This window comes from Pipistrellus kuhlii, unplaced genomic scaffold (assembly GCF_014108245.1).
Source record: "Pipistrellus kuhlii isolate mPipKuh1 unplaced genomic scaffold, mPipKuh1.p scaffold_m20_p_18, whole genome shotgun sequence".
In the NCBI taxonomy this organism is placed as follows: domain Eukaryota; kingdom Metazoa; phylum Chordata; class Mammalia; order Chiroptera; family Vespertilionidae; genus Pipistrellus; species Pipistrellus kuhlii.
Genome location: NW_023425493.1, coordinates 24,170,459 through 24,193,006, shown reverse-complemented (window position 1 = coordinate 24,193,006; position 22,548 = coordinate 24,170,459). Strand labels below are relative to the sequence as shown.

Below are 22,548 nucleotides of genomic sequence, written 5' to 3'. Positions count from 1 at the left end.
GTGATGGCCCAAGCCTGTGCAGGGGGCTGAGCTGCAGCTGGCTCCTTTGGGCTGCGGTGAAGAGAGCAGCCTGACACCAGCTCTGACATCTTTCTGCCCACTGGCTGCTGCAGAGGGAGGCCAGTCCCCAGGCTAGGAGGGCTGGGTTTGCTCGGGGATGTGTACCTGGATCAACAGGAGGGGGGTCACCTCCCTCCCTCTTAGGTCACATTTTAGGTATCAGATGTTTATTGTTAAGCTTGAAATCTCTCCTCTTTCTAGCTCGCAGCCCAATTTCCTACAGGTCTCTCGGGCCCTGTCTCTTTTTTGGGGGTGTTTGATCCCAATTCCTGTTTCAGCCAACTGGGGAACTTCAGTTTATTTCCGTGTCACTTTCTCTTTAAGCGATTCCCCTCCTGCCCGCATCCCGCCACCTTCCCAGACTCCCTCTCATTCCCGGCATCACTTGCAGTTTCGAGGAGCACTACATCTCCCATAAGTCTTAGCGCTCAAGAGGCTTCCCCCTAGGGAACTTCAAGAACCGAAATGCTCTCCTTTCTGCCTCCGTGATTACCGCGGTGACCGCCGGGGCTGGTAGTCAACTAGGAGTTGTCGGGAGACATCTCCCCTCAAAAAAAAAAAAAAAAAACAAAAAAAAAACCCAAAACCCTACTCATCCCAGAAGACATCGCGCCAGAGGCGGGTGGATTATCTGTCTTTCGGCGCGCCCCTTAATCCTCTCTCGGACTCCAACTCCCGCTGTGCCTTGCGCCGAGTTCCCTGCGGCAGTGAATGGGGCTATATCAAGGTCTTCTGGGAGTTGTAGTTCGCATTTTAGAGAGTGAAAGGAGGGGGCGGAGTGACGCGGCGGCCATTAGCTGTGTGTAGTTGCCCGGGACTGGGAGCTTAAGTGAAGAGGGAAGTCTTATTTCGGTGGAAATCAGCTGAGGCGATGGGCTGCTGCCGGGACTAGCCCTAGAGTACGGAGAAGGTGGACTTTACGGTTCCCCGCCCCGCCAAGTGGCGGGGCCCGCTAGGCCTCCGGGCATCCCTGGTCTCAAGTAGGCCTGGTCTGCCGGCAAGGGCGCCCCCAAAGCGGAGGCGCCATGTCGCTGGTTGCTTACGCCAGCAGCGATGAAAGTGAGCCGGATGAAGCTGAGCCGGAGGAGGAGGAGGCGGCGGCCCCGACGTCTGGGCCTACTTTAGGGGGCTTGTTCGCTTCCCTCCCCGCACCCAAGGGTCCGGCCCTGCTGCCTCCGCCCCCTCAGATGCTGGCCCCAGCCTTCCCTCCTCCGCTGCTGCTGCCCCCACCCAGCGGGGACCCCCGGCTCCAGCCTCCTCCCCCCCTGCCCTTCGGCCTGGGAGGCTTCCCGCCACCTCCAGGCGTGAGCCCGGCTGAAGCTGCGGGGGTTGGGGAGGGTCTGGGGTTGGGGCTGCCCTCGGCCCTGGGCCCTGGCCTCAGCCTGCCCCCCCCTATCGGCGGTGCCGGGCCCCCCCTGGGGCTTCCCAAGCCAAAGAAGAGGACGAGGACGGAGCCCGTGAAGATTGCGGCGCCGGAGCTGCATAAGGGGGATGTGAGTATCCGAGGAGGGCACCCCTGCACCCCATCGGGTTTGGGCATGGGCACCGCGGTAAGGAAGGGTCCCTCCTATGAATGCTGCTATCGATCCCAGACCACTGGCTTCCTGCTGCCGTGCAGTTCATGGAGCTGAAGTTTGCCAACTTCGGGGAGTGAAGGTGTGGGTGCATGCGGCTTCCCGCCTGCAGAAACTGGACCCGCCTGCAGAAGGGTCACGTACATCCCTGGGCCCCGAGCCCCAGGCTCCGGCCAGGGGACACTTGGTTCTGCTCCTTCTTGTAGCATCTTTTGCCTCGGGCCGGGTTTTTGGCTCCGCTTTGTTTTCCCTCTTCTGCTGAGAGCAGCATGGAATCTGGTACCTGAGAAGTGACAGCAGAGAGGATTCTTGGAGACCAGCTTCTCCCTTTGCCCCTGAACTTAAGAGCATCAGGGTCTGAAGAAAAAGGGTCGGAGTCCTGGGTCCTATTTTTGGAGGGGAGTTAGGGAGGAAATGGAGTATTTATTGAGTTCAGATCATTCCCTTCAAGTATGACAGAAGTCGAATTTTTACAGTTGGGAAACAGTTGTTCAGCATCTAAAATCTTAACCTGGTAAAGGACAGAGGGGTTAGGAGCTGGGTCTGCTGGAACCCCAGGTCTGGGACTCAGTTTCACCATTGAGGTGTTGTCAAGCTTAGGTGAATTCGGATGCGTGGGGACTATTTCTAGAAGAGGCAGCCAGGCTTATATTTTCTGTATTAGAGCAGAAAACTAGAAGGCCTTTTCTGGAATACTTTGGGGAGGGGCAGGTAGTGTTTTATATGTGTGTGTGTTTATGGAGCTCAGAGAAGGGGAGGGAGAGGGAGAGACAGATAAAAACATCGATGAGAGAGAAGTATCCATCGGCTGCCTCCTTCACATCCCCTACCGGAGACCAAGCCAGAATCCCGGGTATGTGCCCTGACCAGTCACTGAGCTGGTGCATGGGTTGGTGCTTGACCATTGAGCCACACCAGCTGAACTGGACAGGTAGTGTTTTAGAATTATCCTGAGTTCCTTCTTTTCTCTTCTGAAAAGTTAACTGGTCATGCCCTGGCTTACCTTCGGTAATCGCTCCACACCCCCACACCCCCCAAGAGAAGCTTCTTGCTCTTAGCGCTTTTCTTCAGACCTCCTACCCTGCCTAGGGGCCGTTTCCATTCTTAGTTCTTACTGGTCCCTGGGTTTCTTCCCAGGTATCCTAACGTTTTGTCCCTCACCTCTTTCAGTTCTTAGCTTAAAAGACATGTTTTTTGCCCTAGCCAGTTTGGCTCAGTGGCTAGAGCATCGGCCTGCAGACTGAAGGGTCCCGGGTTCGATTCTGACCCAGGGCACACGCCCAGGTGGCGGGCTCTGTCTCTGAAATCAATAGAAATATATATATTAAAAAAGATGTTTTCAGTGAGGATTTCCTTGCCTCCCTATTTAAATTGCAATTTCCTATCACCCACTCTTCCTCACCCCTTTCTTTGTTTTATTTTTCTCTATAGCACTTACCACCGCCCAACATATACTACCTAGTTTGTTTTGTTTGTTTGTTTGTTTGTTTGTTTTTTAGAGAGGAAGGGAGAGGGAGAGAGAGATAGAAACAATGATGAGAGAGAATCATTGACCGGCTGCCTCCTGCACGCCCCCCTCTGTGTATTGAGCCTGCATCCTGTGCATGTGCCCTGACTGGGAATCAAACCGTGACCTCCTGGCTCATAGGTTGACACTCAACCACTGAGCCATGCTGCCTCTCTCCTCCTGCTGGTATACAGGCTCCACAAAGGCATGGCCTGTGGTTTATTTTATTCACGCTGTGTCTCATAGTGAGTACTACTGAGTATTTTCTGAGTGAATGAACTCCAATAAATCTGGGTTATCCATGGAAAGGGGGCTGCAGAGTCTCCCTCCCTACGTGTTCCAAACTTTCTTCCACATTATTTCCTCCTCCTTTCTCACCTGAGCCTGTCATTTTTAAGTCTGGTCCAAAAAAGCCTCTTGCCGCCACCCTGAAATTTCCTTTGCCCTTGATTTAGTCTGAAACAAAGGCAAGTCTCTGAATGTGACAGGAAAATAGGCTCATTTCCTTGGCATTCTCTTTTCTCCCTCTTCACAGTTCCCTCCCCAGACGGTGGTGTCCGGGGGAAGGTGGCACTTGAGCCAGCCTGCTCCTTCCGTGGCGGCCGAGAAGGCCCGAGGAAAAGTTGCGGGTGGGACTGGAGTCTTCCCTTTCGCCTGGCTGAAGTGACAGGGCGCTGAGGACTCCCAACCCCACCCCTTCTTTGTCAGTCTAACTCCCTGCGTTTCTGAGGGGAGTGTGTGACGTGGATCCTTAAAATGAAGTCACACTGGCCTTTAGCTGGCTCCGTGTCCCATTTTGTTCTGTTCAAGTTATTATTATTCTCTGAACACATAATTCCCGGGGAAAGAAAGACAGCCTAAGAGAGGTCAAGATGATCAGGTGAGGGTGACCTTCCACTTTAAAATCGTGCCCCCTCCAGCTCTCAGCCCCCCTACCTCTAAGCTTTGTGTCTGACACTTAGTAGGCTCTCAGTACACGTTTAAGTGAGTGAATTAGGTTTCCTTAAATAATTTCCCTTTAGAGTTTGGTGATAAAGTAGAAGTAATTAATGCCGAACTTAAGTTAATTCAATATTGAGCTACTTCTCCGCCAGGCGCTAAGAGGATAGCAGTGAACGTGACAGACCCTGCTCCAAAGGAGCTTGTGGGCTATTGGGGGAGCCCACCAAGGAAACAGGTTTAGGTCAAGTCAGAGGAGAGAGCTGGGGCCATGGGAGCACACAGTCCAGAGGTTGGGGAGGCTTCTAGGAAAAGGGGATAGCTGAGGAGAGAAGGCAGAGGAGCAGGAGGTAGCCAGAGAAAGAGCGTGGACTGGGGAGGAGCATCGGGCAGAGGGAATAACGTGCAGAAGCCTGGAGGTGAGAGAAGTGAGTACGGCGCAGCAGCTGGAGCCCATGAGAGGGCAGGGGAAGTGATGAGCAGAGGTGTTCCGGCCCTAGCTGGTTTGGCTTAGTGTAGGGGTGTCGAACTCAATCAGAGAAGGGGCCAAAATCTAAAATACAGCCTAAATCTCGGGCCGAATGGTTTACTGAACAGTCATAAACTGTCATTGTGATGGAAACGCAGCGGAGTGCAGTGATGACAGTGCGGTGCGGGCCACATTGCAAGGCCTGGCGGGACGGATTTGGCCCGCGGGCCTTGTGTTTGACACATGTGGCTTAGTGGATGGAGCGTCAGCCTGGGGACTAAGGTCCTAGGTTCGATTCCTGTCCAGGGCACGTACCTGGGTTGCAGGCTTGATCCCCAGTGGAGGAGTAGGCAGGAGGCAGCCAATCAATGATTCTCTCTCATCATCCATGTTTCTGTCTCTCTCCTTTCCTCTCTGAAATAATACATATATATATATGTACACACACACATATATGAAAAAAAGGTTGAGGCCAGATGATAAGAGGCCTTAGATGCCATGCAAAGGCCTTTCTATTCTGGGGTAGTGAAGGCTGAGCAAGAATTCTCTGATCACAGACGGTGAATGGCTGGAGGGAGCAGGACTGTCAGAGACGCAGTGTGTGAGGTGATGGCCGTCTGGAAAAGGGAGTAGAAAGAATGAGGCTCCAGGTCTGTCAGGAGGTAGAAGTGATAAGACGAGGGCATTGATTGGATATCATGGGTCAAGGTGAGGATTCAAGGTGGACCCCCTGCCTTTTGGCTCAGCCACTGGGAGAGTAGTGATGTCATTTATTTCGGGAATAAAAGAGGCAGAGCAGATTGGGCATTAGTTAGATTTAATTGGTTGCAAGTATCAAAAACCAACTCAAGCTACTTAAATAGTAATGCGTCAAATACACTGAGGTGCCTCAGAAAGTGCCCGGATCAGGAATTGGGACCCACACGGCTTCTTGCACATTTGATTCATTCATCTGCAGACCATTCCCTTTGTTTCTTATTAGTCTTCATTGCAGAAAGATGGCCACCCACACCTCATTTTTTCATTTCCTTCCTTTTAGTGGTCAGCCAGATTGAACTACAATCTTAGTCCCAATTCTAGTTTTTCGCGAGAGATCTGTTTGATTTCAGTCACTCGTCCGTTAGCTGCAGTCAGGGGATAGGTTAGCACCATATTCTGTCTCCGGCTGTCAGAGTCAGATTTCAGCTTTTGATGTATCTGAGGAGTTAGGAATGGACCTGAGGTGGATTCTTGGTCTTCTTTCCCCTCTTATTCTTGCTCCCACCCAAGCTACCTCCAGACGCTGGTCGATCGTTGATTTCGTGGGCTTAGAGGATGCAAACTTCAAAAATAGAATATAGAAAACCCAAATTAGAAGAGCAAGTCTACTGACAGTTTCCTGACAGAATGTGCATTCCAAAGCTGGATTAGTATGACCCATCCTTTCAGAGTCTTTACTCCTGTAGTGGGAAGGTTGAAGCTATGAGATGGATTTTTAACCAGATAACTAAGACTTGGCTGCAGTGGCTGAAGCTAAGAGTTAGGCCTGAACGGAAAGGGAAAGAGTGCCCACTCACAGTCGTGGGGCACTTGCTTAACATCTGACATTGGCTGGGCACTTCCTGACTCTGAAAGGTGTTATTCCTAGTTTACAGTGAAATAGAAGTTTAGAGAACAGAGGCGATTCGCCTAAAACACACCGTTTGGTGGTAGCAGAAATCCTATATGCACCAGATAGGTTTTGTTCCGGCTATTGAAAAGATAGAAGGGCCTCGGGCAGACAGAAATAGGAAAGCAATACAATGAGGAGTGCAAAACGGGAGAGAAAATGATAACCTCACTGAAATGCAGATGTAAGCAGAAGGCATTTCAGACCAAAGAGTAAAAAACGTTGGTGAATTAAGCTGATTGGGATAACAGCAGAGAGCAGTGTAGTAGTGTTCTGAGTTTGGAGCCCGGAGTGGAGGTGTGTGTGGGGGTGGCAGGAGAGGGAGAGGGAGAGAGAGACTGTCTGTCTCTCTGACTCTGTCTGAGCTTGGGCCCTATTTCCTCCTTGGCTCCTGGCCCCGGCCACTAGCGATTGCTTTTCGGAGAGGCAGTCTGGGAGAAGCAGAGCCTGAGGAGATAAGAGAGAGGCTGCCGTGGGGAATGAGGCTCCGATAGATTAGCAGATCCCACTGGGCTTAGCTTAATGGAAAGTGTCTGTTTCCGTTCTTGCTCAGCAGTCTCGGGTGTGTGTGTCTTGTCACTCTTGGCAGCTGGAGCAGAGAGGACAGTGGTGGCCATTGAGGTTCAGGCTCTTGTGAGGCCAAGAAGAAATACAGTACTTTCTTCTTAGGAGCCCTAGCTGTTTGGCTCAGTGGATAGAGCATCAGCCCGTGGACTGAAGGGTCCTGGGTTCGGTTCCGGTCAAGGGCATGTACTTCCATTGCAGGCTTGATCTTGGGGAGTGGGGGCCAACCAATCCGATGTGTCTGTCTCACATCAATGTTTCACTCTCTGTCTTTCCCCTCTCTTCCACTCTCTCTAAAAATCAATGGGAAAATATCCTCAGGTGAGAATTAGCCAGAGAGGGAGAGAGAGAGAAAGAGGGAGGGAGGGAGAGGGAGAATATATCAGTTTTTGCCTCTAAAAATGCGGAGTTCCTGTTCTGGCCTGCACACTTCTCCCAGCCCTGGTGCTCTGGTATTGCAGCATCACCCGTTTCTCTGGGTCCACGGCACAGACCCACTTAGATGGCCATCCGCTGGCCTTTAGTACTCTGTAGGTGTGGGCTCCACAGCTCCCATTTAATACGCTCCTGTGGAAAACAGTGTCAGTTCCTCAAAAAGCTCATTAGAATGACCATGTGATCTAGCACTTTCACTCCTCGGTGAAAACAGTTAAAAGCAAGGATTCAGACGGGTTCTTGTGCACCACTGTTCACAGCAGCATTCCTCACAGGTGCAAAGATGGCACCAGCCCAAGTGCTCATCCGCAGATGAGTGATCAGCACAGTCTGGTGTATGCATACTCAGGAATATTATTCAGCCTTAAAAAGGATTGAAATGTGGATGCCTGCTATAACATGGGTGGGTGTGAAGACCTTATGCTAACTAAATAAACTATACACAAAAGGACACATCTGTATGATGCCACTTCCGTCAGGAAACTGGATAGGCAGATTCATGGAGGCAGAAAGTAGAGGAGTTGTTACCAGGTGCTGGAGAGTGGGGAGTGGGAAATGGTGTTATCATTTAATAGGTACAGAGTTTCTGTTTGGGATGATGGAAAAGTTCTGAAACCTGGCCAGCCTAGCTGGATGGTTGAGTGTCAACCTATGAACCAATAGGTTGGGCCGGAGAGGGTCGGGGGGAAGAGGGGTGTGTGTGTGTGTGGGGTGGGGACGCTGTGTGTGTGCAGGAGGCAGCCTATCAATGATTCTCATAATTGATGTTCTCTCCTCCCTTCCTCTCTGAAATCAACAACAAAATATATATATCTCGTTCTAGAATTAGTGGTGTTTGTTATACAATATTGTGAATGTACTTAATGCCACTGAATTGTACACGTAAATGGTAAATGTTACATTATATGTGTTTTGCTATGATAAAAAACCCCAATATGCTTCTGTACCTCTCATCTCAAGGAAGTTCTCCTTGAGTCTAAATTAAGTACTGTGGGCCTAAGCTAAGCCCATTGCTTCTAGCCAGTTCTTGATAGAAGCTGAATTGATTTGCTTTTAAAATACTCCAAGGCAGATGTATTTCCTCCTCCCTCCATCCTTCCCAGGGTGACAGAAGAATATATGACACATCTTTTATCACTTGGATTGCTCATCTCTCTGCTTTTTGGAACTCTAAACCAAAATTTACTATCTTTTGTGAATATTTGGATAATTCCTTGCTGGGCTTTCCTGTCAGTTGAAAAAGATAAGCAGAGGATTGGAATTTATGTAGAATCTTGGAGGTGATTCCTGCTTAATCATCTTTATTTGTAGATGCCCAAGTCCTGAGATAAATGGAAAGCTTTTAAGGTTCTTGGTTTGGGATTACTTTTAAAAATGAAATGTTAAAGCTTGTTCTTCATATGCCTTGCATCTTTCTGGTAGTTGAAGATACTAAGAATTAGTATTGAGTTAAAAGTTTAAGATATTTTTCAATGTGAGAGCTTGTATTTGAAACAGTTCTGATGAGTCAGAGGCATAATTCAGATGACCTTCTATCTTGCCCAGATTCTCACAGTCATCATTGCTTGCCTTCTTTCTGGACACGAACAACTGTTGAGCAGATAATAGATCATACTCGGAGAGGGAATGGATTTCTCCGGTGGCTTTGACCTTTAATGCCTCAAGAGGAGTAGTTAACACACCACTTAACCCCACAGGATTGCCCGGCCTTGTGGTTATGTAGTCTCTATAAGTGGTTTTAGAAATGAAGCCGAGATTAGGTGAGATTGTGGGCCAAATCCCATCCATCTTCTAGTGGACAGACATATAGGAAGAATGGGTATAGCTTTTTATAATAGAAAGAACTAGAAATGGATGCACTGGGGTAAGAGAATGACAGACCAGGGGAAGGTCTCTGACGGCTGTGAGAGCAGGCGGGGGCTCTGCCAGGGGCCTGGGCCGAGGGTAGGTGTGCCCTTCGCTGAGACGCGACACAGTCCTTTACACACGCTTTATGCGATGTCCCCCCACTGTCCCCCACTGTCCTTCACCAGGAGGCCTTATTCCATCTCTTTTTCTCTTAGTCAGATTCCGAGGAAGATGAACCCACAAAGAAGAAAACTGTCCTTCAGGTAAGCTCCTGGCACAATAGCGGCCATTTTCCTCTTCCCATGTTAGTTCCTAAAGGACAGGATTTCGATGCTCAGCAGTTCCCAGGTCAGGCTCAGAACACATGCAAGCGTTTGAGGACCAACTATTTCAGCACGATTGTGTTTCCTTCGCTAACATCAGGCTTGTGCCTTCTGCCCTCTCCTCACGTTAGTGTGGTAGTGTTACCTCTTACAGGACAGAAGCGGTAGGGAGATGAAGTGGAACTCAATTTGATTCATTATGTCTCAGGTAAAAGGATTATCTAGGAAAGAGAATCAATGGATTCAAAATGATGTTAGGGAACATCTGTAATTTACTTTCAAAATTTTAATTTTTCCATTAAAGTTGACATACAGTATTATGCTTCAAGTGTACAACATAGTGATTGGACATTTATATGACTTAGAAAATGATCACACCTTTCTCATACCCACTTGACATCATATATAGTTATTACAATATTATTGACTATATTCCCTTTGTATCCCCATGACTGTTTTATAACTGCTTATTTGTATTTCTTAATCCCTTCACCTTTTTCATCCAGCCCCTCAATCCCCTCTCATCTGGCAGCGATCCATTTGTTCTCTGTATTAATGAGTTTGTTTTGAGAACATCTGTATCTTAAAATTATTCATCTTCTCCCTGTCTCATTTTTAAACTGGAAAATAAACACTTCAGTAGCACTTACTGTGTACCAGGCACTATTCTAAGTGCTTTAGTAGCATCTAATTGATTTAATCCTTATAATATTGCCTGTCATGGTGTTATCATCATCTTGTATTACATCTAAGGAAACAGAGATTAAAGAACTTGCTGAAGATCAGACAGTTCTGTGTGTGTGTGGAGGGGGAGCGGCGACGAGGCAGGGCTGGAGAGCTGAGATTTAGACTTAGGTGGTCTGCTTATGGACCAAGCTCCTAGCTGTTATATTTGGCTGCTGCTCCGTAGCCAAGACCCAGGGTCCTCAACGAGACAGTGCCAGGAGACGGTCTCTCTGCTGTTTTCTTTGTTTCCCCCATCCAGTTTCCTTATTCTGGCTCCCAAGCTTTCTTCCTGTTATACTTCACATTTAGGACTGTGCTATCAGCATAGCTTCCTGGGGGAGGGGGGCGGGCATAGGAGTGATGAGAGGCCACTGGCTCAGGTCAGAGGGCACCTCAGGGTAAAGAGCAGCTTTCGGGGTGGCAGGAAGAGATAAGGTTAGAGAACCTCCATTTCTTGGAGGACCAGTGACCTTATTCTATTCCCCTTATAGTTAGGCCAGGCTGGCCCTATAGCACACAGAAAGCAGAATCTGAGATTCTGTAGGTTAAATGCTTGACTCGGACATAAACGAGCTGAATATAACACATCTTTAGGGCTTTCCCTGGCAAAGGAGGGACCATTTGGCAACATGTATGAAGGTCTCTTTGGACAGAGCCTTGTTCTTGACTTTAGGGCAATCCAATGGCGGCAGCAAGTTCCCTTTAAGAGGAACCTTCAGGACATGGAGAGAGGTCAGGTGGACAGCTGAGAGAGCCCTGGGCTTTTGGGGAAGAAGGATGATGAGGTTAAGAGCATCATATTTGACAAGAGCACCGTCAGGGGAGGCTCTGTGGCAGAGCAGTGGGGCTGGGTGGGGGTGGAGCCAAGGAGAAAGGGATGACATCTTACCTGGGAGGAGCAGCCTGCGGAAGAGAAGGGCCTGAGATAGGAGTGAGGCCCAGATTGGATCGCTGGAGGAGGGGAAGGTGAGAAAGCAACAGGGCTGATAATGTTTGAGGCTGGAGCACAGATCTGTAATTCTTGTTCTTGACATAAGCAGCACATATCGTAACAGTTCACTTGTCATCTTTCTTTCCTGCTTCCCTGAACCGGGCTCTCCAGGGATCTGGCCAGGGGACCGGTTTGTCTGCCTTGCTTCCCCAACCTAAAAACCTGACTGTGAAAGAGACTAACAGGTTGCTCCTGCCCCATGCCTTCTCTCGGAAACCCTCGGATGGCTCCTCTGACACTAAGCCCTCCAGACAGGCTTCTAAGACCAAGCCCTCCTCTCTTGCCCCTGTTGTGGGCACCACAACCACCACGCCATCGCCCTCCGCCATCAAGGCTGCTGCCAAGAGTGCCGCCCTGCAGGTGACGAAGCAGATCACACAGGAGGAGGACGACAGTGATGAGGAAGTAGCCCCCGAGAACTTTTTCTCCCTCCCTGACAAGGCTGAGCCGCCTGGAGTTGAGCCATACCCTTACCCCCTTCCCTCTGTCCCTGAAGAGCTGCCTCCAGGCACGGAGCCAGAGCCCGCCTTCCAGGATGACGCAGCCAATGCGCCTCTCGAATTCAAGATGGCAGCAGGCTCCAGTGGGGCCCCTTGGATGCCCAAGCCTGGGGACGACTACAGCTACTGTCAGTTCTCCGCATATGGCGATGCCAATGCCGCTGGTGCTTATTATCAGGTGGGTAGGAGGGAACGGCGGAGCCTGGCGGTCGGAGAGCTTTGGGCCAGAGATACAGCCTCTGGGCATTGCTTTGGCTGAACTAAAAATCTTCCAGTGGTTTTCCTATACCTCTCAGGCCTCATTATGACAATCATTTCCTGCTAGCCTGGGATGGTTGGAAGGCTTAAGTCCTTCTGACCACTGTGATTCTCTGGTCAGTGTTATTCTTATTTTCAGTTTGGGCATGGGTAGGGACCCTTTTCAGATCAGGAACTCAAACAATTGTGTTTCCTAGGTGTTGGCTGTTAAACCTTGTTTTATTCCCATCGCTAATCAGGGACAATCTGTCTTCCCTATACATTGTTAGAAGGAAAGAAGATGAGAGTGTTTTGACCTCTTTGGGGGGAAGAGGGGGAAATGAGATGCTATTTAAATCAGAAACCTCTTGTTTACATCCAGCAAATGAATAACAAAATGGAGTTCTGTATCCAGTTATAAACATCATTGAGGCAATCTATGCAAATTAAGGCCCTTTAAATACACTAGGGGACCCTGTAATGTAAATATCTTACTGTGAATACAGTTGATCCTTGAACAAGGAGAGGGTTAGGGGGCTGACAACCCCCATCCCTGCACAGTCCAAAGCCCTCTTACAACTTTCCATTTCCCAAAAACTTAGCTACGATTAGCCTACTGTTGACTGGAAGCTTTACCGGTAACATAAATAGCTGATTAGCACATATTTTGTATATTATGTGTATTATATGTTACTATATTCTTACAATAAAGTAAGCTAGAGAAGAGGAAATACCTTTACAGTGTTGGACAAAATCCACCTGTAAGTGGAGCCATGCAGTTCAAATTCCTGTTATTCAAGGGCCAGCTGTACTATGGAAAATCATAATCGTTCTGGATTTTTATATAGTATTTTGATATAGTCACTATTAAACCTTATTTCTGATTTAGCTCTATAAAATGAATGTTCTTACAGGGCATTTGGAATTTTGGGCAAAGGTGGAAGGATTAGGGAAAATGTGGGCAGGGTAGACAGTTTCTCAGCCCCATGGCTGCCTGGCTCGGCTTCAGCTGGGGCCTTGCCTTCTAGGGTCCACAGCGGCTTCTGCCCAGCTCACCCCTAAGGAGAAGCATCAGATTCCTGAACCACAAATTCTGTAACACAAACTTGCTCTGTCCCCCGCTTTGGGAATTCCATACCGCCACAAGGTGGTTGTTTTTGGCATCAGGGACCCAGAAGCCTTCCTGCCCATTCATTGTGGGCAGTCTCCCTGTGACTAAGCCCTAAATAGGATGAGGAACAGAAATGACGGCCTCACATCTTCTGCCCCCTCTCACATCAGAGCTTATTAAGGACTTATGAGCAGAAGCAGAGCCGTGGGCACAGTAGATACAAAGGTGGGAATCACTCTTGGGAAGCAGCTGAGGTAGCAGGGTGTAAACTGAAGCAGGAGAGAATCTATTTCTTGTCACCCTTTCCTAAAAATACCCATCTGTCTGGATGACGCATATCAGGAAAGCTGCAAAAATTGTCTTGAATTGTGGGAGAGGTCCTTAGGATCAGTGCCTTTAACGGGTCCATCTGAGGGCTCTGTAGGGTGGGCGTCACCATTACCTCTTGGATGAGGGTGTTCTTGGTTCCTGGGCAGACCTTGTCCCCTCTCCACTGTGCCCTCAGTTGATATGCCTTTTTCTTTCCTTGACTGCAGGATTATTACAGTGGTGGCTACTATCCTGTACAGGACCCGACCCTGGTACCCCCCCAGGAAATTGCTTCAGATGCCTCCTTTATCGATGATGAAGCAGTAAGTTAACAAAGCACAAGTGACTGTCTTTGACCCATAGGCAAATCTGAAGCTAAAGGAAATTCTCTTTAAAACTATTCAGTTAGGACTAGGTGTGGTAGCACATAGCTGAGAATCTCCAAATAACAGGGCTTCTATAAGAGAAGGTCATTATTTTCCTCATAAAAGAAGACTAGAGATGGGCGAGCCAGGCAGGACTGGTGGGACAGTTCCACAAAGTTGTTTGTCAGGGGTCCAGTCCCTCCTGATCATGGCCTTTATTTTTATGGTCAGTGACAGCAGCTGAGGCTACAGCTGCCACATCTGCATCGCATCTAGCCCTCTGCTGTTGGGTGGGAAAGAAAGAGGCGAGACATTTCCCTCCCCTTTTCTCCAAGTTCACTTCCACTGCTATTTCATTGACTGGAATCTGGTCACATGGCCTTCCCAGGTTGTAGGGGAGCCTAGGAAATGTAGTCCTTTAGTTGGGTAATAATATATCTAGGCAAAATCTTGGTTCATTCACTGGACAGAAGGGAAGAATGGATTTGGGGAGGAACAGCAGCCACACTAAGTAACTCCTGGTGTTCATGTGACTAGATCTCCTGCTGCTGAGCTTCTCAGCCTCCGCGCAAGGGAATATAAAACCGTATGTTCTATGGCCATCAGGCCATGTTCAGGTCATAAAGTATTGTTTTATCTATAGGGTTGTCATAGCTATTGAGAGGAGGGACTGGAAATAGAGGCTGCTTCCTCTTTGCATGCAGATTCTTAAAAAAATATTTCTAGCCCCGTTGGCATGCGCAACAACAACAATAAAAACCAATTTCTACTTCTTCACAGAAGGGTGTGAACCTTTGCATACTTCTTTGCCTGTGGTTAATATTGTGTGTGTGTCCCCCACACCTTTTTTTTTTTTTTTTTAAATAGTGCTTTAAAAAAATATTTTTATTGATTTCAGAGAGGAAGGGAGGAGAAGAAAGTAGAGACATCAATGAAGAGAGAGAATCACTGATCGGTTGCCTTCTGCATGCTCCCCACTGAGGATCAAGCCCGAAATCCAGGCATCTGCCCTGACTGGGAATTGAACTATGACTTCCTGGTTCATAGGTCGATGTTCAACCATTGAGCCACACTGGCCAGGCTGTATGTCCTTGACAAGTTCCATAGTTAGGTTCTTTTTGTTCTCAGTCTAAGAGGCCTCAGGGAGCTGCTCGTCCATGGCAAAAGTCAGTTTATTGTGGGTAAAGTGACCTAGAGGTCTCATTAATGCTCAGACAAGGACCTGGCTCTCACTGAAATCCGAATGTTTTGATTCCTCAGCACCCACACTCCCAGGAACATCTAGGGTGACTGTGAAGTGATCTATTTGCTTCGTGAGGGGGAAGAGGAAAGAGTAGTGCGTGGTTTCCTAGAGAATTTGCCAGGCCTTTTCCTATAAAACTCCCTCTTTATGCACCTCCATGTTTTCTCTCTCTGATGTCTGCTCTGGTCTGGGGTCTGCTGAATTGGTGATACCAAACCAATGAGAAGGAGGAATAGACATGTAAAAAGAACTGATTTCCAGAGAATTCCTAGATTTTTTGTATCCCAAATTGTTAATTTGAAAACTATGCTATCCTGGCCCTGACTGGTGTGGCTCAGTGGAGAGAGCGTCGGCCTGCAGATTGAGAGGTCCCAGGTTCAGTTCCGGTCAAGGGCATGTACCTTGGTTGCAGGCATATCCCCAGTAGGAGGTGTGCAGGAGGCAGCTGGTTGATGTTTCTTTCTCATCGATGTTTCTAACTCTATTTTCACCCTTCCTCTTTGTAAAAAATTAATAAAATATATATTTTTTTAAAAAAAGAAAACTATACTACCCTTTAGGAAGATACAATTTATAGTAATATGAGTGCAAATTCATACAAATTATTTTCAGTACTCACTTATGTTTGGAAATGTCTCTTGACCTTCCTTTCCCTGAGTCCAGGAGAACTGAGAAGTAGCCATGCATCTGGCATCAGGGCAGCTTGGCAGGGAGCAGGGTGAAATAATATATTACAGAGGGGAAGTGAGGATGCAGTGGAATTGGGGAGTCACGAAACCATTTGATAACATATGGGTCCTTGGCCACATCTCCTAATCCTAACCCCCACTCCTGCATTTTTCTCCTTTTCCAGTTTAAGCGGCTGCAGGGCAAGAGGAACCGAGGGAGGGAGGAGATCAACTTTGTGGAGATCAAAGGTGATGACCAGCTCAGTGGGGCCCAGCAGTGGATGACCAAGTCATTGACAGAAGAGAAATCCATGAAGTCATTCAGCAAAGTAAGTGGGAAAGGTCTATTGAGGGGCAAACGTGGGAGGCCCCAGAGCAGAATGTGCTCCTGCTCCTTCCTGTTACTGTCAGCAGCGCATTTAGCAAGTGCCTTTGTCAGTGGGATTAGAGTATGCACTAGCCTCACAGACACTGCTTCTGCCTCCAGAACTTTGCAGCACGTTGCTCTCCATCTGGGCGGTGGAGTCTGGTTGCTGAGATGGACTGTGGAGCAGTTTCCCAGTTGGGAAGATGCTACCATGTATTGTGGCCCCTTCCGTGGCTGGATAGAACCCATGGCGTCCCTACCCTCTCCCTACTGCCATGCCCTCTCTCCATCCCATAAGCTGGGACCCGGCTCAGCATCTCTTTGAGGCATGGGTACCACAGCGCTCAGAAGCCCCGGGATCCTAGGTTCTCAGTGTGCAACCCCTCCTTTCTCCTTTCCATTATTTATTGTAGCCATCTGTGGTCTTTTTTAAAAATTTGTTTTTATTGATTTTAGAGAAGAAAGGAGAGAGAGAAACATTGATGTCAGCTGCCTCCTGCACGTACCCTGACTGGGGATTGAACCCACAACCTGGGTATTTGCCCTGACCAGGAATCAAACCAGCAACCTTTTGGAGCACAGGATGACAATCAACCAACAAAGCCACACTGGCCAGGACCACTTGCGGGGTCTTTTCATATGCTATATTCCTCGCATTCCCACACCACACTCCCACCTTCTCTGGGCTAGTTGTCTTCATTCAGAATGATGACCATCTACCTAGTAGTTGAGTACAGCAAATGTGGACAATTATGAGCCTGCCATAGGGGGAGAATGGGGGGAAACCTTGGATTCCAGCCCAGCACCAGCAAGGCCAAGGTCGGGCATCTTATTACCTTCTCTCGTTTGTTTTATTTGCAGCCACAGATGGCCATCTGAGCCCTAGCCATTTGTTTTAACTGAATGCTGGCGGTCATGTAGGACAGAGCAAAGGATAGTGGTTAGATCAGTATAGATCCATCATTGTTTACTGGAAAACCCACTTAGAGCATGCTCTACTAACTGTGGGTGGAGAGAGTTACCATCACTCAGTAACAGCGACTGTTGTTAATGCTCACTGTGGGCCAAGGATGGCGCTGGATGGTTTATGTTCCTCATCTTTAACTGTCACATTAAATGACATTAAGTAGCAGCAAGGAATTGGAGCTTGCTATTTTCCCTGGTCTAAGTTTCCTTTCCACCATCTCAATGCATTGAGCTAGATTTTTTAAGAAGACAGGCCCTGGCCATTGTGGCTCAGTTGGTTGTTACCATCCTGTACACCGCAGGTTCTGCTTCCGGTTAGGGCACACACTTAGGTTGTGGGTTCAGCCTCCTATTGGGAGTGGGTTTGGTTCCCAGTTGGGACATGTATGGGAGGCAACCAATTGATGTTTCTCTCTCTCTCTTTCTCTCTTTCTCTCTCTCTGTCTCTCTTCCTTCCACTTTCTAAAATCAACAAATGTATTCTCTAGTGAGGATTAGAAAAAGTAAAAATAAGCCCGGCCTGTGTGGTTCAGTAGTTGAGCACTAACCCATGAACCAGGAGGTCACGGTTCTATTCTTTTTTTTTTCTTTTCCTTTTTTAATATATTTTATTGATTTTGTACAGAGAGGAAGGGAGAGAGATAGAGAGCTAGAAACATCGATGAGAGAGAGTCATCGATCAGCTGCCTCTTGCACACTCCCTACCGGGGATGTGCCCACAACCAAGGTACATGCCCTTGACCGGAATCGAACCTGGGACCCTTCAGTCCCCAAGCCGACGCTCTATCCACTGAGCCAAATCGGTTTCGGCCTATTCTTGGTCAGGGCACCAGGGCACATGCCCAGGTTTCCGGCTTGATCCCCAGTAGGAGGCTTGCAGGGGCAGCCAATCCATGATTCTCCCTCACTGATGTTTCTATCTCTCCTTCTCCCTTCCTCTCTTGAAATGAATAAAAAAATATTTTAAAAAATAAAGTAAAAATAAAAATGAAGATAAAGATGCGGATCTTGTCCCTGAGGAGTTCACAGTGCAGTTGGGGAAAACAGATTTAAGGACACTTGAGTATAAATGATTATAGTGCAAATTGATTACATAAGTGCTGAGGAGACTCCAGAGAGTTTGGGAGTTGGGTGGGGCTAATTAGGAAGCTTCTAGTCTGAGAGAACACTGGCAGAGGACAGAAAAAGCACAGAGTGAAAGCCCAGACCAATACAGATTGTGACAGTAAATCTTTCGCATCATAATTTGGTTAGGGGTTCAGTGTAGTTATGGGTGGAGGCTGGATGATTGGAGAGAGGTGGAGAGATGGTGAAAATCCCAGTTCCAGGGAAGCTGTTGGTACTCACTAGGATGGGGGAGGTGGGGATTTAGCCAAAGGTGATTGATGGTAGAGAATAAGACATCCTCCGAAAATAAGACCTAGCGCATGGAAAGATAAGACATCCCCTGAAAATAAGACCTAGTGCAACTTTGGGAGAAAAAATTAATATAAGACACTTATTTTCTGGGAAACAGGGTAGGTAAGAGACAGGCTTGATATCTGGACTGACTGGAGAGTGGGGGCCAGAGATGAACAGGGCTTGAGGGGTTGTGAGAGGGGAGGGAGGCCCATGCTCTGGCACTTAAGCTGCTGTAGATGGACTATAGGCAATTCAATTGGTGTCAAGTGTTCACTGTGGGCAGAGCTTGGTGCTGGGGTGGGATGGGGTTATTAAGAAATAGAAGACAGAGTTCTGACAAAGTATTTCCAGTCTAATGGGGATATTAGCAGGCTATTTCAGGCAAGTATTCCGAGCTTGGGTTTTTTTGCATAAGAGCTTTAATAAAAATAATTGCTTTGTAAGTATATAGGCATAAAAACAGCTCCAGACGCACTTTTCTCCCCCAGGACTTGGGCAGTGTCTTTGGTTTCCCATTCCCCATCATTGCACCATCTGGGCCCCTGAAAAACTGCTTTTCTTCCTGTGGGCTAATGGCTGTGTTTTCTCCCCTTGCAGAAGAAAGGTGAGCAGCCAACAGGCCAGCAGCGGCGGAAACACCAGATCACGTATCTGATTCATCAGGTGAGAGTGCCGAGAGCCCTGCCTGCCCGTCAGGGTCCCTAAAACCTGAGAGTTGTAGGGGTGTCGAATTCAATCAGAGAAGGGGCCAAAATCTAAAATCCAGCCTAAATCGCGGGCCGAATGGTTTACTGAACAGTCATAAACTGTCATTGTGATGGAAACGCAGCGGAGTGCAGTGATGACAGCGCGGTGCGGGCCACATTGCAAGGCCTGGCAGGACGGATTTGGCCCGCGGGCCTTGTGTTTGACACATGTGGTTTAAAGGCTGAGCTGAAAGCCAGGTGGCAGGCACTAACTCTGGGAAAGCGTCCTCTGCCATTCTCCATGTGGCCACTAGGAGTGTGTGTGTCCTTCAGAATTACTGCTCTGTGTCATTCTCCTTTCATATAAAACTCAGGTACAGGTGCTAAAGTAAACTCTTTCCAAAACATAAATGTAGGGGGAGTGAAATAGTTTATGGCTGCCCCCTGCAAGCCCCCCTGGGGATCGAGCTGGCAACCCGGGCATGTCCCTTGACCAGATTCAAACCTGGGACCTCTCAGTCCACAGGCTAATGCTCTGTCCATTGAGTTAAACCAGCCAGGGCCTCTTTTTTTTTTTTTTTTAATATATTTTTATTGATATTTTAGTTAAATTTATATGAGTTTCATGTGTCCGTCATAATGGTTAGACATTTATGTAATTTATGAGGTGGTTCCCCCAATAAATCTAGTACCCATCTGGCACCACCCATAGTTATAATAATACTAGAGGTCCGGTGCACAAATTTGTGCATGCGTGGGGGGTGTCCCTTGATCGGGGCTGAAGGGGGGCCATCTCGCCCAGATCCAATGGGGGCCTATTGGGGCGGGGGGCAGGGACCTCCGGAGGTTGGCTGTGGAGCACACTGACCACCAGGGGGCAGCTCCTATATTGAGCATCTGCCCCCATTGTCAGTGCTCTTCACAGTGACTGGTCAACCAGTCATTTGGTTGCTTAGGCTTTTATATATTTAGATTGACTATATTCCCTATGCTGTATTCTATTATATAGATATATATTTTAAAAATATATTTTATTGATTTTTTACAGAGAAGAAGAGAGAGAGGGATATAGAGTTAGAAACATCAATGATAGAGAAACGTCGATTAGTTGCGTCCTGCATACTCTCCCTGGGGATGTGCCCGCAACCAATGTACCTGCCCTTGACCGGAATCCCGGACCCTTCAGTCTGCAGGCTGACGCTCTATCCACTGAGCCAAATGGTTTTGGCTTATTATACTTAAAAAAATATATATTGATTTCAGAGAGGAAAGGAAAAGGAGAGAGAAACATCAATGATGATAGAATCATTGATGGCTGCCCCCTACTGGGGATCGAGCCTGCAACTCGGCATATGCCAAAGACGGAAATTGATATTAGCCTATAATTTTCTTTTTCTTTTTTTAATGTTTTGTCTAGTTTGGGAGGCCACGGTTTGATTCCTGTCAGGGCACATGCTCAGATTGTGGGCTCAATCCCCAGTGGGGGGTGTGCAAGAGGTAGCCAATCAGTGATTCTCTCTCATCATTGATGTTGCTTCTACTTTCCCTCTAAAATAAGTAAAAAAATATATTTAAAAGTATTCTTTAAAAAAAAAAACACCTCAGTTTGACTCTCCCTGCCCTTTCTTCCTTGCCGCAGGCTAAGGAGCGAGAGCTGGAGCTGAAGAACACTTGGTCCGAGAACAAGCTCAGCCGCCGGCAAACCCAAGCCAAGTACGGGTTCTAGGCTCCGGACCTGCCTGCAGATCCCAGGATCGCCAGCAGCCCCACTGGCCCTGCCCTTTGGGACACCAGCTGCTCCAAGCCCAGGACCTCTTTCCTTGAGGATCTAGCCCTCGCCTCTGCGAGAATGAACATATTTGATAGATTTTTCTTACAAAAGTTAGAAAACTCAGCTCCTTTCTGTCTTGGAGCTAGCAAAGACTTGAGTGACGCCTCCGAAGGGGCTCAGAGTTCTTGGATGGGAATTTGCTCCCTATTGGGTGTGATGAAATGTTGAACCCCTCTCTCTGCCTTTTTTTTTTTTTTTTTTTTTTTTTTTTTAAACCAGGGATGTCTGTTGAAATAAAACATTCAGTCTGACAGATGCTGCCTGCCCTAAGTCCTTTCCTACTTTTCAGTATGGCCTACTTTTTCGTTTTGGACCTATCTCACTTGCTATCCTGTCCTTGTGTCTGTTTTCACCTTATGTAAAGCATTCCCCAACCATCGTGAGTTGCCTTGATGGTTACCTTGCCTTTTTCTCTCTGTACCTAACCTAAATACAGAGAAACTACGTTCGTGGCCATTGAAGACCCAGGAGTTACATGTAAATTGTGTTTGGGGCAGGAGTTTCTAATTGCAAACACGGGAAATTTGCTGTTCTTGGGTGTCTCTGAAGATTAGGGGAAGCCAGGAGTTTCTTTCTGTGACATGAAAGAGTTGTTAGACATAAAATTCATTCCAGCAAGAGGTAAAGCGGGGAAATGCCTTCCCTGAAGATGATTTCAGTTTATACCAGAAGTTGGCCTAGACTGATTTGGAAGCTTTGCATAGAGCTGGGGGCTAACCAAGTCTGGGAGGTTTTTGGATCCCTAGCTTTTTGCCAGCGAGGAAGGGGTGGCTTGGGTGGGTGGTTGGAGAAGGGAGCTAGCTGGTGGGGTCTATGGATTCAGTTAGCTGTCAGGCTCAGTGATGCCAGAGTGACAAGATAGAAGGAAGGCATGGTTCCTCTCTGCCAGGGAAGGGTGCACAGAGGGAGGGAAGGCACGTGTACTGGTCACAAAACTGCAGATTGTCCTGAAACGTGTTGCTGAGGGCACTGGGACTCCAGTAGGGCTTTAACCGCAGTGGCGTCCTACAGGAAGAGAGGGTTGAAGGAACTCCTGTGAGAAGAAAGGCCTTGGGTGCCAATCAGGAGCACTGATCGGATAGAGACGGTTGACTCCAGTTGGGAGCAGGGAATGTACAGAGGGATTGGTTTTTGACAGTCCTGGTGACGGGGGCAGCCTAGTGTGTGGTGGGGACTTGGGGCTGAGAGGGAAGAGGCAGCAGGGTGGCCTCTCACCATCCTGGTCCTGTGTGTTGGGTAAGTTGAGTCTGTTTGCCATTAAGTGCAGAGGAGGGTTTCATCACTTACAGGAAAACCACCCACTTATCTGAAATCTGACCTACTTTGGGGCTGGAGCCAGACAGGGCTCTGGATCCCTCAGGGACCTTCAGGCTGCAGTTGTCAAAATCAGTGCATTAGCTCCCACCACTCCCACCATCCACAGAGGCACTGGGGACTGAGATCGCCCCTCTGGGTGTCTTAGGTGGTGAGGCAGGTTTAACAGGGCCAAGCAGTCCGTTCTGAGGAGTGAGTGCTCTTTCCTGGACCCATTATGCTACAGGTGCAGCCCTGCTCCTGAGGTGCCATCCTCCTGGGACTGCAGTCAGCTTCTCATTCTTGGGGCTGCATCGTGATGTAGCGGGAAGGGCTCTGTGCCGGGAGGCAGGACATGATAGGGAGAGCCCAGTGCCTTCTGGGAATGACAGGCCAGATATCTAAGGTTCCCTTCGCCTTTCGCCTCCTTTGATTCTCTGCAGGTCATTTTTTTTTTTTTTTAATCAATCTTTATTGTTCATATTAC

General features: G+C 48.1%; 1 protein-coding gene across 1 annotated transcript; it reads left to right on the top strand.

The window, feature by feature from the left end:
- Positions 1–724: 724 nt before the first annotated feature.
- Positions 725–21,021, top strand: PRCC (proline rich mitotic checkpoint control factor). The gene is made up of 7 exons (XM_036443073.2): positions 725–1,553; positions 9,260–9,307; positions 11,196–11,762; positions 13,469–13,564; positions 15,703–15,846; positions 18,849–18,914; positions 20,577–21,021. Exons 1-7 carry the CDS (start codon positions 1,086–1,088, stop codon positions 20,661–20,663), a joined length of 1,476 nt encoding a protein of 491 aa, XP_036298966.1. The 5' UTR covers positions 725–1,085; the 3' UTR covers positions 20,664–21,021.
- Positions 21,022–22,548: the final 1,527 nt, after the last annotated feature.

Excerpts from the sequence above, each read along its gene's own strand:
- PRCC (XM_036443073.2), top strand. The coding sequence starts at position 1,086 with ATGTCGCTGGTTGCTTACGCCAGCAGCGATGAAAGTGAGCCGGATGAA. Across the intron at positions 13,565-15,702 it reads CCTTTATCGATGATGAAGCA|TTTAAGCGGCTGCAGGGCAA; the intron begins GTAAGTTAACAA and ends CTCCTTTTCCAG. Across the intron at positions 18,915-20,576 it reads TCACGTATCTGATTCATCAG|GCTAAGGAGCGAGAGCTGGA; the intron begins GTGAGAGTGCCG and ends TCCTTGCCGCAG.